Source organism: Rhizophagus irregularis, chromosome 9 (genome assembly GCF_026210795.1).
Source record: "Rhizophagus irregularis chromosome 9, complete sequence".
NCBI classification, from domain to species: domain Eukaryota; kingdom Fungi; phylum Glomeromycota; class Glomeromycetes; order Glomerales; family Glomeraceae; genus Rhizophagus; species Rhizophagus irregularis.
Window position 1 is genome coordinate 1582391 of NC_089437.1, and position 15464 is coordinate 1597854.

General features: G+C 25.7%; 5 protein-coding genes across 5 annotated transcripts; 3 read left to right on the forward strand and 2 right to left on the reverse strand.

Annotated features, from left to right (window-relative positions):
* Nucleotides 1–5094: 5094 nt before the first annotated feature.
* OCT59_029383 (uncharacterized protein) lies at nucleotides 5095–6598 on the forward strand (the record flags this gene model as incomplete). Its single annotated transcript, XM_025329421.2, has 2 exons — nucleotides 5095–5354; nucleotides 5431–6598. The coding sequence occupies 2 exons, from the start codon at nucleotides 5095–5097 to the stop codon at nucleotides 6596–6598; spliced, it is 1428 nt and encodes a 475-aa protein (XP_025169568.2).
* A 423-nt stretch (nucleotides 6599–7021) lies between these two features.
* OCT59_029384 (uncharacterized protein) lies at nucleotides 7022–7658 on the forward strand (the record flags this gene model as incomplete). The annotated part of the gene is made up of 2 exons (XM_066143608.1): nucleotides 7022–7275; nucleotides 7355–7658. 2 exons carry the CDS (start codon nucleotides 7022–7024, stop codon nucleotides 7656–7658), a joined length of 558 nt encoding a protein of 185 aa, XP_065994663.1.
* Nucleotides 7659–7914: 256 nt separating this feature from the next.
* OCT59_029385 (uncharacterized protein) lies at nucleotides 7915–8559 on the forward strand (the record flags this gene model as incomplete). Its single annotated transcript, XM_066143612.1, has 1 exon — nucleotides 7915–8559. The coding sequence occupies one exon, from the start codon at nucleotides 7915–7917 to the stop codon at nucleotides 8557–8559; it is 645 nt and encodes a 214-aa protein (XP_065994664.1).
* Nucleotides 8560–11190: 2631 nt separating this feature from the next.
* Nucleotides 11191–12323, reverse strand: OCT59_029386 (uncharacterized protein; the record flags this gene model as incomplete). Its single annotated transcript, XM_066143622.1, has 4 exons — nucleotides 11191–11203; nucleotides 11270–11614; nucleotides 11691–11797; nucleotides 12177–12323. The coding sequence occupies 4 exons, from the start codon at nucleotides 12321–12323 to the stop codon at nucleotides 11191–11193; spliced, it is 612 nt and encodes a 203-aa protein (XP_065994665.1).
* A 520-nt stretch (nucleotides 12324–12843) lies between these two features.
* On the reverse strand, nucleotides 12844–14460 carry OCT59_029387 (uncharacterized protein; the record flags this gene model as incomplete). The annotated part of the gene is made up of 1 exon (XM_025332624.2): nucleotides 12844–14460. One exon carries the CDS (start codon nucleotides 14458–14460, stop codon nucleotides 12844–12846), a length of 1617 nt encoding a protein of 538 aa, XP_025169567.1.
* Between the last annotated feature and the right edge of the window lie 1004 nt (nucleotides 14461–15464).

A 15464-nucleotide genomic window follows, 5' to 3' on the forward strand; every position in this document is an offset into this window, starting at 1 on the left:
AAAAAAGAAAAGAATATTATAAGGTTTAGTAGCGTACAACTATATATTAAAGCTTAAATTGTTGATAATTGTCAATATGAACCTATGCATTTATTAGTTACACCTATTTTAAAGAACTTTACAAATTCTTCTAATAAAGAATATTTTATTTCGTAATTATTCCTTTGTCCAGTGATGTTTCCCCTTTCGTTATCTCTTATTTTTTTTAAATGTTTTAGCACGCCTTTTCATACGTATGTCCTGCATTGTAAAAAATCTTACGCAAATTCGCATATCATCTTTGGTGAACATTATTTTATAATAAAAGCTAGGCGCAACCCGTCGCATTGCGCCGGGGATGACACTTAATAACACACTTGTATTTCATTTGCCATGCAGTATAAATAGGTCTAGTTTTTTACTATTATTATGATGGCATTAGTAGGAAATAAATGTAATAAATTACACAATACAAATAACAATGAATTGTATGCAAGTGTTACAATACAGTATATGAAATATTATTATTAAGTGGAAATTTCTTTATTTATCACACGAAACAAATTTTGCAGTACATTGAAATTTACAAATTCATTACAAAAACGATTTTGTATAAGTAGTTTATTGTCACATTGTTACAAAAAAAATCATTTTTTTTTTTATTTTAAAAGTTAGTCTATTATTGAGTTTGATACAAAAAAAATAATAATATTATTAATAATAAGAATTGGGAAAAAAGGAAATTGGCGTGAAGCCGCAACATCGAGATCCAAACCTAAAGGGTGAAAGAATGTATTCGGGAAAAAAAAATTCGGTTTGAAAGAAAAAAAGCCAAACCGGGAAAGGATTAAAGGAAAAGGGGAAAAAATTTTCGGATTGGAAAAAAAGCCAATCGGAAAAAAAAACGAAAAAAAAATTCGTGAGGAGGAATAAAGAGAAAAATCGGGTTGAAAAAAGAAATTGAAAAGGAAAAAGAAAGAAAAATAAAAAAAAATCGAAAGAAAAAGGATAAAAAAATAAATCGGTTTAAAAAAAAATAAGTACTGAAAAAAATTCTGAAAAAAAGGACAATAATTTGGTCCAAAAAGACCGTTAGTAATATGGTCTAAAAAAAAGACCGAATTAAAATTTTTAAAAAAAGAAAAAAAAGGGAAAGAAAAAGGTGTTTCGAAAGAGAAAAGGGGAAATTTGAAAAAAAAAAGAACGAACCATTTGGTTAAAAAAAATAAATATTTGAAAATTTCATTAACCGGAATTGAACTAGATGTACAACATGACTTGCCGATCAAGCGGACACAAACACCATTTTTTTTAATAGATAGATTAATTAAGAAAAAAATTTATACATTGATACAAAAATTTTCATAAATATATTTTAATACGAATGATTCTAAACAAAGCCTTATCAAAAATTTAGGTAAATAAAAGCAGAGATTGCAGAGTCAATGGAATTGTACTATTATGAATAACCTTTAAGCAAATAAAACATGCAAATACTTACTAGCACGTGTCTATAACTAATTAGAAGGTACTAGATACTGTCCGAAATTTAAAAATTTTGCTTCAGTAGTCTTTGTATTTATTTCATAATTGACCTATAAAACTGAAATAGAGAAAATTGTTAACCTATGTACACTCGGTTAAGCAAGTATAGAGCATTAACATCTAACGACCAGAAGCCAACAATTAAGGATTAAAGGATAATATCCTCAGCATAGGGGTGTTCGGCGAAATTAATGGTAAAAGGCGTTCGAAAATAATGGTAAAAAACCCTATTTAATGCTGTAGGCCTCACCAGACATTATCATGTTTGTGTATTGACCTCAAAGTACTACCCGTGTATCCTATAATTGAAGACAACCAGGTATAAACACAACCAGAAGCCAACAATTATTAGGATTAAAGCACGTGGAGATAATATCCTCAGCATAGGGGTGTTCGGCGAAATTAATGGTAAAAGGCGTTTCGAAAATAATGGTAAACCCTATTTCTCCTCACTAAACGCTGTAGGCCTCACCGGATACTATCATGTTTGTGTATTGACCTCAGAGATACTACCCATGTATCCTATAATTGAAGACAACCAGACATGAACAGATAAAAATAACACACTCACTTGTGAATTTAAGACCTCATTTTCTTGTTCCACTTGATTTTCTATTCGGGTGAAAGATCTAATGAAATTTCATTATTTCTTTTTTTCACCAACTAATGACTACTAATGTTGGCTTGATCAGAAATGCTTAAGTACAAAAATGTACAAAAAGATTAGTGCACTCGTTAAGCAGGTAACCCTTACAGTCATCCAAAGTCTGATGATAGTGAAATTACCTACCCTCTCTACCTGGAGATGATTTCGTAAGTTACTGTTACTGCGCCACACAAGAAAGCAAAGTAGTTGTTTATTCTTGACCGAGTTTTGTTGTTCGTATGGGCCGTCCCGTCATCTTTTTTTTGTTAGAAGAGTTTAGAACTCGGAAACAACATTATTATTAGCCTTTTATTCATATTGGAGACATAGTGATAGTGGGTTTTAAGTTCGTGTCTAAGTATAAACATATCATCATGTAAAAAACTTTAAAGCGTATTGTTAGGTATGTAACGCTTAAAAAATTTTTGATTTCGCAAAAATTTCTATTATATTTTCTTTGATGGTTTGTGTATTTATTGGTAAGAAAAAAAATTTTTGTATGGTTTGTGTATTTAAAAAATTTTTGTAAGAAAAAAAAAGGAAATAAGGTCATTTTATATGTTTTATTGTTGTACAATTTTTTTATAAATTATGTAATAGCAATAGTATATTTTGTTTACAATGACTCATTACAGCACTACAGCACTGCGCCTTTGCGCCTTTGATGTGATCACTGATATCACTGATGTGATCAATCTATCTATATTTGTCAATAATTAATCATCGCGTCGACGCGTCGCGTAACATTTTAAGAGTTTCATGTGCGCTCTCATTAATTGTGTATTATTATATTAAACATATACAATTTATTTAAATTTAAATAGTTATCTTTTATACAGGACGTGTAGACATAACTAAAAAAAAAAAAATTTTATTTTACGGTCGCTTCTGTTGAACAAGTTAATTGTACTAATTACCGAAAATTTCTTCATTAAAAATCAACATCACGAAATGATCCAATTAGAATTCATCAAATTGTCGATTCTTCAAAGGTATTATAACGATATTATACGAATCATCTGTTTTAAAACTGTAAATTTTATTTAGCTTTTCTAAGTCTAGTTCTATTTTCCATCTGGTGACACAACTAGTGTCGGTAAGAAATTTCTCTGTCTGCCACTCTCTGCCCTGATGTCTCGCAGTATCTGAAGGGCGTCTACTCCTAAAAAATACAGATGAAACTTGAAAGGGAAAAGCAGTTCGATACTCATTTCCAGAAAGTGGCTAAAAATGGCTCAGGAATTATCGTACTGCGCATTTCAGATGACGGTCCACATGATCCTTGAGTATTTCTTAAGCATATACCTCGGGCTCGTGGGTGAAACTTTTCTTTCGTATCTTCCATCACGATAATAATCCCCAGAATACTTAAAGTAGAGGGTGTGGCAATGCGCGATAAATATTTTTTACTAATATCACGTGAAAATACGCCAGGATAGAAATTGATAAAATTCACGAGTAAAAGTATTTTGCAAGTCTCTGTTGCAGAAAACTAGTGATAATGTAGTATTTAAGCGATTACTTATTTGAATACTTCAAATTGTCAAAGTTATGGACGGCTAATTACTAGAAATCAAGGTATAAACTACATCGTAACATATTTATTTAGACAAAATTATTCAACAAGTTTGTATTTAAATTTTCAAAAAAAAAAAAAAAAAATCTCTTTAGTAATTATTGATTTTTAATTTTATATTGCTTAAATAATTTCGTCAAAAATATTGATTGTTAATACAAGAGTTTTTTTTGTCATAATGTCGTAATATAATACTTTGATCTAACGATAATTATCTTTTATAGTTTGTACTCTCCAATCTCCATATTTTGGCATTTTTTGGTATTATTTGGGTATTTGCGTTATTTTATGACATTTTTACGCTAGAAATTCTTACTGTGGCATTATATAATATTCCAGAGTTGAAAGTTCCACCAAAGTAAAATGAATATTTCATTCGGCAGAATCCTTACTTATATCAGTATAATGCCAGTAATTTTTTTTTTCAAAAAAAAATGTCCTTTTATACTATTTAAGGTCGTTGGAGAATATTTTAAATTTTAAACACCGAATTATGGTGTACGAAAATTTATTACGTAAACTAATTAAAAAATATCAAAAAAAATGACTACTTAAATAATTTAATATGATAGATTACAATTATTAATATTTCTTTTTTAGTACGAAATTAATATAGGAATATTACTTTCTCGCGAACTAGAAACCTTACGAAAAAGAAAACTAATTTAGATTACAATCGAATTTGTCTTTGGTATTTAGTGCGTATTGTGACGTAAAAATAATGTTATTTTACAAAAGTCAATAAATTATGAATATACCAATTTTTTTCAGTTTCTTATTTCAATATGTTAATCCAGTATTCCAGTTAAAGCAGTGTCAAATTATATTAAAGGTAACATTTATGGTAAAAGAACAAATGAATAAATGAATAAATGAACATTTATGATATTTTAAATAAAACACATATATTATCTAGCACATAATTAACGAAACCTTCGGTTTTTCGCTTTGTTATGATTATAACGAAGAATATGGAGAGCTGATTTATCGTATTTGATTGGTTAAATATCACGTTATGCAGAGTATTGAAATTCATTTAAAGAAAAGTTCGTCACGACTTACGTTAGGATTACAATGAAGTTCTATTTTAAGTAATGAATAAATATTGTAACACTATCTGGGAAGTTACACATATATCAGCCGTGGTGTGGGCTGTATGACAAAATATTTGTAGATAAACAAAATAAATTCTAAATGCAAAAACCGCTGACTTCATTTTTAGTTATAAAATACTAATTAAGTAAACTCATTTTGGAACCTATTAAATTACATTTATTTATTATTTATTTATTCTTTTTTTTCATTTTTTAATATAAGTTTTTTTTTCCCATAATTTATAAAATTAAAAATGTCTACTCAATTTTTTTTGAAATTAAGTCAAAATTTTATTGAATTATTGGAGGATGATGAATATTATGATATTACGATTGAAGTTGGTGAAGATCCTTATGTGAAAATATTCCGTGCTCATATGAGCATTTTGTGTTACCGTTCTTCTTATTTTAGAGAAATAATAGCTTCGAAAAATAAAAAGAATAGAAATTATAATGACTTGTTTCATATTAAATTACAAAGTATATCACCAGAAATCTTTCAAATAATTTTAAAGTAAGTAATTTATTAATACTGTAATATAATAATTTAATAAATTAAAAAAAAAATATCGGTTTAATCAATAATATAGGTATATTTATGGTGGAATTTTTTCATTGAACGAAAATATTACTTTGCAACCAACAAAGATATCGGAAGTTGCTGAATTATTTCAACTTCAAGAATTAGTTGATCATTTACAAAAACATATTATCGAAAATAAACCTGAATGGACGAAAGAACATTTTGAACTTACTAATCAAACAAGTATTCAATCTAATAATTTATTGGATAACGTTAATTCTCCTGAGAATATATTTAATTCACCTGAATTCGTCTCACTTCCAGAAGAATCTTTAGTTTCTATTATTAAGAGAGATGATCTGCAAATGAAAGAATCTGAAGTTTGGAAATGTGTATTAAAATGGGGTCTTGAACAAAATCCTACTCTAAATCCAGATCCTGATACTTGGTCAGATAACGATTTCAATGTAATGAAAAATACTTTACAAAATTGTTTACCTTTAATTAGATTTTTTAGTTTATCATCTAAAGAATTCTTTCGTGATGTTGATCCATACAAAAAGCTTTTAAGTCATCAACTTTATAAAGATTTATTAAATTCTTATATTGATTCTGAAAGTGAACCAAATGATGATAATATATCACTTCCTAAAAGTATTAAAATTGATGGAATTATTGATTCAAAAATCGTTAATTTGAATATTATTTCCATGATTTCAAGATGGGTTGATAAAGTGGATGTTAATAATAATTTTTCATATTTAAGAGAAATGTATTTTCCATACAAATTTAAATTGTTATTAAGAGGAAGTCAAGATGGTTTTACTCCTATAAAATTTCATGAATTATGTGATGATAAACCTAATACTATAATTTTTATTAAAGTCAAAGGATCTGAAGAAATTTTAGGTGGATATAATCCTTCAATATGGAAATATTATGGTGATTGGACTCAATCTTTAGATAGTTTTATATTTTCTTTTAAAGATAATATTAAAAATTCAACATTAAGTTATGTAAAAAATACGGATAAAGCATTATATTTTTCTGATTTATGTGGTCCTTCATTTGGTTCCTCTGATCTTAAATTATCTGTTACTATTCGATATGGTGTAAAATCATCAAATCCTTACGATCTTAATATATGTAAACAAGAATATTATGAGAAAAAGATTAGAGATGATAATAAATTTTATATAGAAGATTATGAAGTGTTTCAATTAATAAGAAGGTAGTAAATTTTACTTAATATACTGTATGTCACATAATTATATAATTTCTATAAATAAATTGATAGGTTCTTTATTTTTTAATAATTTTCAATGTAATTTAATAAAATAAAATAAAATACTAATAATTTCAGTATGTCTGAAAGTTGTATCGGTGCATTTTTTAATTAAAATACTCCACAAACATTATTCATTTCTCATTCTTGATTCGGAATTTCCAATTGATTTAAAATTGGCTGATAAGTCGGATGGTTAACACATAAAATTAGTAATATTCTTCAAGTTCAATCGTTAGAAGACGGAATTGGGATAATTGTTATAAATACTGCGCCATAATGACATTTTTATGTAGACAGTCGATCATGTAAACGTAACGTTGAACAAACTTTTTTTTTCTTTCTTCTTTTTTTCTTTTTATAAATTTATAAAATGTCTATTCAATTTTTTCCGAAATTAAGTCAAAATTTTATTGAATTATTGGAAGATGATGAATATTATGATATTACAATTGAAGTTGGTGAAGACCCTAACGTAAAAATATTTCGTGCACATACTGGTATTTTATGTTACCGTTCCCCATATTTAAGAAGATATTTAGCTTCAAATAAGAAGAATAATGATAATGTCTTGGCTCATATTAAGTTGCCAAATATCTCATCGGATGCTTTTCAAATTATTTTAAAGTAAGTAGTATATATGTAATAAATTTATTATTAGATATTAATATACGATAATCTTATTTTAATGTTAATTTTGTGATAGATATATTTATGGTGGCATTTTATCTTTAAATGAGAATGATACTTCAGATATTTTTAAAATTTTGGTTGCTGCGGATATGCTTCATCTTAATGAAATGGTTGATTATTTACAAAAGTATTTAATTGAAAACAAAACTGAATGGATGGAACAACATTTTGAACTTATTCATCGAATTAGTTTTCAATCTAATAATATTTCAGAACTTCAACAATTTTGTATAGATTTCATGGCTAAATCACCTGAAAAAATATTTAAATCACTTGATTTTACTTCGTTACCCGAAAAATCTGACTTCACTTATTAAAAGAGATGATTTACAAATGAAAGAAATTGAAGTATGGGATCATGTGTTAAAATGGGGACTTGCACAAAATCAAACTCTAATTTCAGATCCTGATACTTGGACAGATGATGATTTCAAAATGATGGAAAATACTTTACAAAATTGTTTACCTTTAATTAGATTTTTTAGTTTATCATCTAAAGAATTTTTACATAAAGTGAGTCCATATAAAAAACTTTTAGGAAATCAAATCTATAAAGATTTATTGAATTCTTATATGGATCCTGATTTTAAACCAGATAACAGTAATATTCCACTTCCTAGAAATTTAAAAATTGACGGGATTATTGATTCAAATATTGTTAATTTAAATATTGCTTCAATTGTTTCAAGGTGGATTGATAAAGTGGATATTAACAATAAATTAGCACATCTTAGAGAATTGTATTTGCCGTATAAATTCAATTTATTGCTAAGAGGGAGCCGAGATGGATTTTCTCCTAAAAAATTTCATGAATTATGTGATAATAAACCTAATACTGTAACTTTTATTAAAGTTAGAGAAACTGAGGAAATTTTAGGTGGATATAATCCTTCGATATGGAAATCTTCTGGTGATTACGATCAATCTTGTAGTTTTATATTCTCATTTAAGAACAAAAATAGACCAGACGATTCAATTTTGAGTCATGTAAACAATATGAATAATGCATTATATTACTCTGATTGGCGTGGACCCTCATTTGGATACTCTGATCTCAAATTAGCTGTTGCTATTCGGATTGGTTCAAAATCATCAAATCATTTTAATTATAATGTATGTAAACAAGAATATTATGAGAAAAAGATAAGAGATATTGAAAATATGTTTTACATAGAAGAGTACGAAGTGTTTCAAATTATAAGAAATCTATTAGAATAACTTATTACTTTTAGGATTACGGATTACGGTTACATAAATTACTACAAATATCAAATCAAAAAATTAATTTATATTTTATGTTATATAAAATTTACTGAATTCTTTATTTTTTTCTTTCATTTCTTGTTTTTTTTTAAAACTGATATAATAGGCGATAAAATCAAATAAAGTATGTGTTGTTAATATCATATTGACAAATAAACTAGTGATACAGAATGATATTTGCATAATAAAATAATAGTATATTTCAGCGGTTATATAAATAAAGTTTAAATAATTAAATTCGTTATTTCAATTAAAAACAACATAATAAAAAAATTTACCCTCCCAGTTAATAATTAAAGAGAATGTAAAATCTTAATTTATAAATATACTTAAACAATTTTACATCTATTATATCTAACAGATTACCTCATTGAAATTATTCAAAAGTCTACAATATTAGAATCGGGATTAATACTGCTGAGAAATGAGATAAATGTATGATTATTTTGATCACACAATAGGCCCGGAGAAATAGGTAGGAGAACAAATGCGTAGAATATCATGTGAATCTTTCCTTTTTTAGACAATTTTTTATAATGTTGGCCAGAATCTGTTTTAGTAACTGACTGACAATATTATAATTCCGGCCCTGAAAAAAAATTTTTTTTGGCTGGATCTTTACTAATTTTAATATTTTTCGGATCTCACACAATATGTCCACTTTACAAGATATTAAATTCATTATATGATTAATTAATAATGAATTTTAAAAATTTAATACAATTAAAATATAGTGATAAATAAATATTCAAGTGGTTATTATTAATAATCAAAAAGGCAAAAATAATTTTTTTTAATAGTACGTTTTATAATACAATGCAAATTGTCAAAATTAAAAAATAATAATAATCTATTGAATGTTCACTTTTTTTTTCTTAATCGCAATTACCAAATTTCGTATGATTTTATTTACAATAAATAAAAATCATTAAAAATCACTAAATTTTTTAAATAATAAGTTTAAGCCTTTTTTTTGCATTTCTTTGCAAGATATCTATATAACTAAAAAAATACAATGTGTAACCGTAACGTTTAGATTAGCTGACCCGTATTCTTTATAGCTAAGACCCGCTTGATCAGCAAAGTCATGTATATATAATCATCCAATTCCGGTTAATGAAATTTTAATCAGAATATTTTTTTTTTTATTAGATTACCGATTTATTTTTTTTTTCAAATATTTATTTTTTTCATTTTTTTTTTAAACCTATTTTTAAATTTTTCCTTTTCTTTCGATCCGATTTGAATTCTTTCAGTTCCCTTTTTTTTAATTTTCTCTTTTTTTTCTTAAACCGATCTTTTACTTTCGGTTCTTTCCTCTTTCTCTTTCGAACCACCTTTTTCCTTTTCTTTTCCATTTTTTTTTCCTTTTTTTAAAAAATTTTCGTTTTTTTTTTCCTCTTTCTTTTTCGGGTTGGTTTTTTTTCCACGAGAATTTTTTTGGTTTTTTTAGGTTTGGTTTTTTTCCCAAACTGAAAATTTTTTTTTTTTATAAATTATCCTATTGTTTTGGTCTTTGATTTTTTTATATTATTATTTTTTTCGGTCTTTTTTTAAGACCATATTATTAATTTTTTTTTCAGTCTTTTTGGGGTCCTTTTTTCAGAATTTTTTTCGGTACTTATTTTTTTTACGGATTCCTTTTTTTTCGAATATTTCCCTTTTTTAAACCGATTTCTTTCTTTATCCTTTTTCTTTTCTCCAAATTTATTTTTCTTTTTTTTCAATTTTCTTTATTGTCATTTTTTTTCGAATTCTTTAAACCTTTTTCTTTTTCGAGTTGGTTTTTTTTCCAATCCGAAAATTCTTTTTCACTTTTCTTTATTCGGTCTGGCTTTTTTTTTTTCAAATCAAATTTTTTTTTCCCGAACCACATTCTTAAACCATTTAGATTTGGATCGGTTATCGGATTGGCGCTGCGGCACCACGGTAATTGCCTTTTTTCCCGATTATTATTATTATTATTATTATTATTAATATTTTCCCTAATTATTTTTTAGACTCAATAATAGACTGACATATAATTCACTTATTTATTTTTTGTAACAATAGATCGGTATAGTAAATTTTATGGGAAATTGTTTTTTCATGACAATAAATCGTTATAATTAATTTTTCTGGTGAATATTTTTTTTTTTCGTAACAATAGATTGTTATAATTGATTTTTGGGGGATTTTTTTTTCATATTAGTAATTAGAGAGATATTTTTTTTTATAATAATAGATATATGGTAAATATATGTGTATTTTTTTTCAACAGAGGATGTAATTTTTTTTAATGTTAGGCCACACAAATTCGATTTTTCGGTTCACTTCACCCGGCCGGGTCACTTTTTCAAATTTCAAAAAAGTTTATATATATAGTTTATCACGTGATCGGGACGTAATTTTATTGGCGGGTAAGTTTATCACGTGGCTGAGAACTTTCTGGAGCGAAAATAGATTCTTTAATGACCCTCCCCTTTAAAAGTCAACCACAATTTTTATATATAAAATTTTTTTTAATAATAAACAATAAACCCCGGGTTTCCTTGTCGATTTTAAATTTCAATGTTACGTGAACCGAAAAATTGAATTTGTGTTGCCTTATTGAAGTATTCTAATAAATAAATAAAAAATTTAATTTATTGTTATTTTTAATTTTTTTATTTTAAATCTCGAATACCTTTTTAAGCGCAAGTTCATAAGTAAATGCTGGATCCTTGCTATAAACTTCTCCAAACCAATTCCGATCATGAATAGCACCATCAAAATATAATCCAATTGCCATAGCCCCGCATGATTTAATTCTCTCATAATTAAATTGTTATCATGCATGTTAATTTCTACTTTTTCCGTTTTGCCTGATGGATTAACTTCAATTACAATTGGTGGTATTCCAGGAACACAAGCCTTCAAGATAATGTCAGACAACGTGAACACCCAACTTAGATACCTTCTAATGTAGAGCTGATAGGAACCTATAAATGTAAGAGCATAAATAGTAATATATGTTGCTTTTTTAAGACGGCTAATTTTATTATGAAGTTCTTCTATTGTCATTGTTGTTGGAATTATAGTATCAGTACACATTCAATCATTTTTACCGCTGTCTACAAACTTCAATTAATTCTGTAGCCTTCGTTTGATCCTTTGCACATATTGTAGGACCATCATATATGCTTTGCGCCACATTGCAATGATATCTGAAAGACTTGATGGATTTATTCCATAAATATTGTAAAAAGTATCCGATTCATTTCTTTTATGCCGTAAAAATATGTCTTTCTTGCATGGTTTAAAGCTAATGTACCCACTATAAGAAAGTTCCTGAGAGTTTAGATTTTGTTAACATATACAGAAGCTGCATCATACAAATATTAAATCAAAACAACAAAGAAAACAAATATAATTATCTTTGAAACCGACCACAAAGGTTAGTCCGATAGTTATATAATCAATGTAGATGATCAAGAAATGAATAATCTTATTCCAAAACTCATATATAAGGATAGTTGTTCAAAGTAAATCTTGATTCACGTGACAATCTGATGTCTGACATACTGGATCGGATGTCGGGTTCAAAATTTTACTTTGTCCTGAATAATATGAAAACAGCTGCCGGGATGCTCAGGTTGTTCAACTGCTACTATTTTCGGAGTAGAAATTGTTGAGGGTTTTGAAGACGCCTCTTGTGATGTTGGTGGTGAGCTCGGTTCACTTAATCTTCTAACACTCATTGTGTGCCTGTTCGAATGACAACTCTAGAAATATTAAATTATTTTTAATCAATATGCTTAATTGTTATCATAGTTTACAATTTGGATCTGCAAGATGATTTAACTATTGGTAAGAATAGCTGATATTTTGAGTATTTCAATTTACATAATAAATTAATAATGTTAATTTATATTTTCAATTTTTAAAGTACTAGAAGAAAAGTCTAATAAAAGAATTTATTCTAATGGTAACAAATCATTTATCAAAGCTTCTTAATATCAGCTATAGGTATTTTTAGGATTCTCCCTGTTTTAACTCTTTTCTTTTGTAATAAATTGTGAGTATTCACTTTTTTAGGATGTATTGTAACGTTTTTTTTTAACACCTGAACACTTTCTCTTTATCAAAATATCAAAAGATAATTATTGTTTTTAATTTTTTTTTATTTAAAAAAGAAAGGGAAAAAAAAACTAAACATAAAAGTAAATGTCCAATATATATAACTTTACAAAGAATAATAATACTACATAAACTAATTTTTTAATACACTTCATTTATATAATCATAAAAACTAGTAAATAATTGTTTATAATCTTTAATTATAATACCATACAATTTACATTTCTCTTCCAAATAAAACATATCATGATCTTTTAATGCCAAATATCTAACTCTTCTCTTTTTCACAATATATTCATCTAATAAATTAGTTAAATTATTATCATCATCTTTAGTTTGAGTATGATTAATAATTAAAAATTTTTCAATAAATGTATTCTGAGAATTTTTTAAAAATATTTCAAAATCACTTGTTGTAATTGTATAAAGATATAAATATAAATATTCTAATCTTAAAGGAAGAATTTGACCTAAATCTTTTAATATAGTTGAACTAAATTCAATTAATTCTTCATCATCATAATAATCATTATAAGAATCATGAAAACAAATATTAAGATAATTAAGATTTTGACCAATATTTTCAATTAAATCAAATGCTAAATAAATATTATCAAATTCAGGAAATTCCAAAAATTTAATTTTTTTACAATGATTTTTAACCAAATCAATTAATATACGATTTTCAAGTCCAAAACCAAAATTTTCTAAATAATCATTTGATTTTTTTAATAATAATTCCATAGAATCAATATGATAAGTTCCATCTTGAATATATAAAGATCTTAATTTAAATGGTTTATTAAGATTATTAATTTGTTGAATAAATTCAGAATTAAAAAATTGACAATAAATCATATGAATAGAATCTAAAACATTTAATTGTTCAAAAAATTCTTTAAAAATGAAAATATTATTAAAATCAATTTGATAAAATATAATAGTTTTTAAAGTATTTGAACAATTAGAATTTTTTAATGATAATAATGAATCATATAAAGGATAATCATTTGAACGAAATATAATTTTTTTAAGATTTTTTTGTAAAGAAATCATAAGTGATGTATGTTTAATAATATTATTCAATTTACCATATTGAAAATAAAGGGTTGAAAATGAATTATTATTTAATGATAATAATGATAAAAATGTTTCAATATTTTTTAAATTATTAATACTTCTATAAGAAATACAAATCATAAAATTTTTAATATTATAAATGAAATTTGGATTTTGTAATATTAATTCAATAATACTATTAAAAAATCCTCCTGTAATAATTTTAATTTTAAAAGTATGTAATTTTACTTGATTTTCAATTAATATTTTAAATAATGATTTATATATTAATCTTATTGAATTTAAAAAATTTGAACGTAAAATTAAATTTTGTTTATCATTTTTTAGGGTACTAGATGTTGCCACCCATTTTTTAATACAATAAATCATATCCTTAGTATTTAACTTTTTAATAAAACTTGGATAATTAAATAATGTATTTAATGGTAATATTTTACTATTAATTTCATATTCTTTTAATTTTATTTTATCTTCTTCACTTAAATTATTTAAGAGATAATCAATAATACTATAATCATGAAATGAAAATGGATCTTCCCATAATAATGGAATTGCCATACGACACCATATTCTATTAACTAAAACACATGAATGTAAAGTTGAAATATCATTCAAATATTTCATAATTTCATTTAATAATTCGGGTAAATCTCCTGAAAATAATTTTGAACATGACATATTGACGAGAAGGAAAAAAAAGGGGAAGAATTTTATAAGTTTCATATTATGTCGGTTGGTAATTAAATGGTTCCGATAGTTGTACAAAAATATGTAGAAAAATTTGGCTAATTTTTGCAGCCACAACTTGCCGATCCACAAATACTGCGCTTACGGTTAGATATAATAAGATTTGCAAATTTATGATTTTATCACATGACCCTGATTTTATCCAAACGTACTAGATTTCCATATACTTATTACGAATTTTCGAAAGCTTTACATACTCGACATAATTCTTTTTGAGAACTTTTTATTTTTAACCAAGAGAATAAAAATAAGTTAGCTTGGCCAATTACATTAAATCTATGTTGACACATCTTCGAGTTGAAATTTTTCTAAACCAAAAATTGTTGTAAATCGAAATTGCGAAACTAGTTTCTAGAGATGATCAATTACGTAAGTTTCACTATTCTAATTACGGAAAACGGAATTGTATTTAATTTTTTAATTTATTATATGATATAAACTCATAATTGAGTATTTGAAATATGATAACTATGTATAAATTTACGTTTTGTGGCTTTATTGTAACTTTTATGTTTAATTGCTTTAACGTTAATATATAAAAACTCAAATCTTTTAAGGGCAAAAATTATAGGCAAAAAATAACCTGACGCGCGTTACCTGTATTGCACAATAATCTCTAATGCTAATAGCGAAATCATATCCAAATTTGAAGTATCTCAATATAACCGCTTTGTGCAATATATTTCCAAAAAATGATATAGTTCGCAAATTCATGCCATAAATTAGAATGAACGTATCACAATAAATTATACATATGAAATTATACTTAACTTTATAATTTCTCGATGGTAAAGGAAATTGAACGATAAATATTATTTAAATTTAAAAAATTACAAATTTAATAAATTACCAAATTTCTTTTTTCTGTTGAATTTTAAAAATTCATTCTTTTTATTTTCATTTTAGGCACTAAAAACGAGCAGTCGTGGCAACGA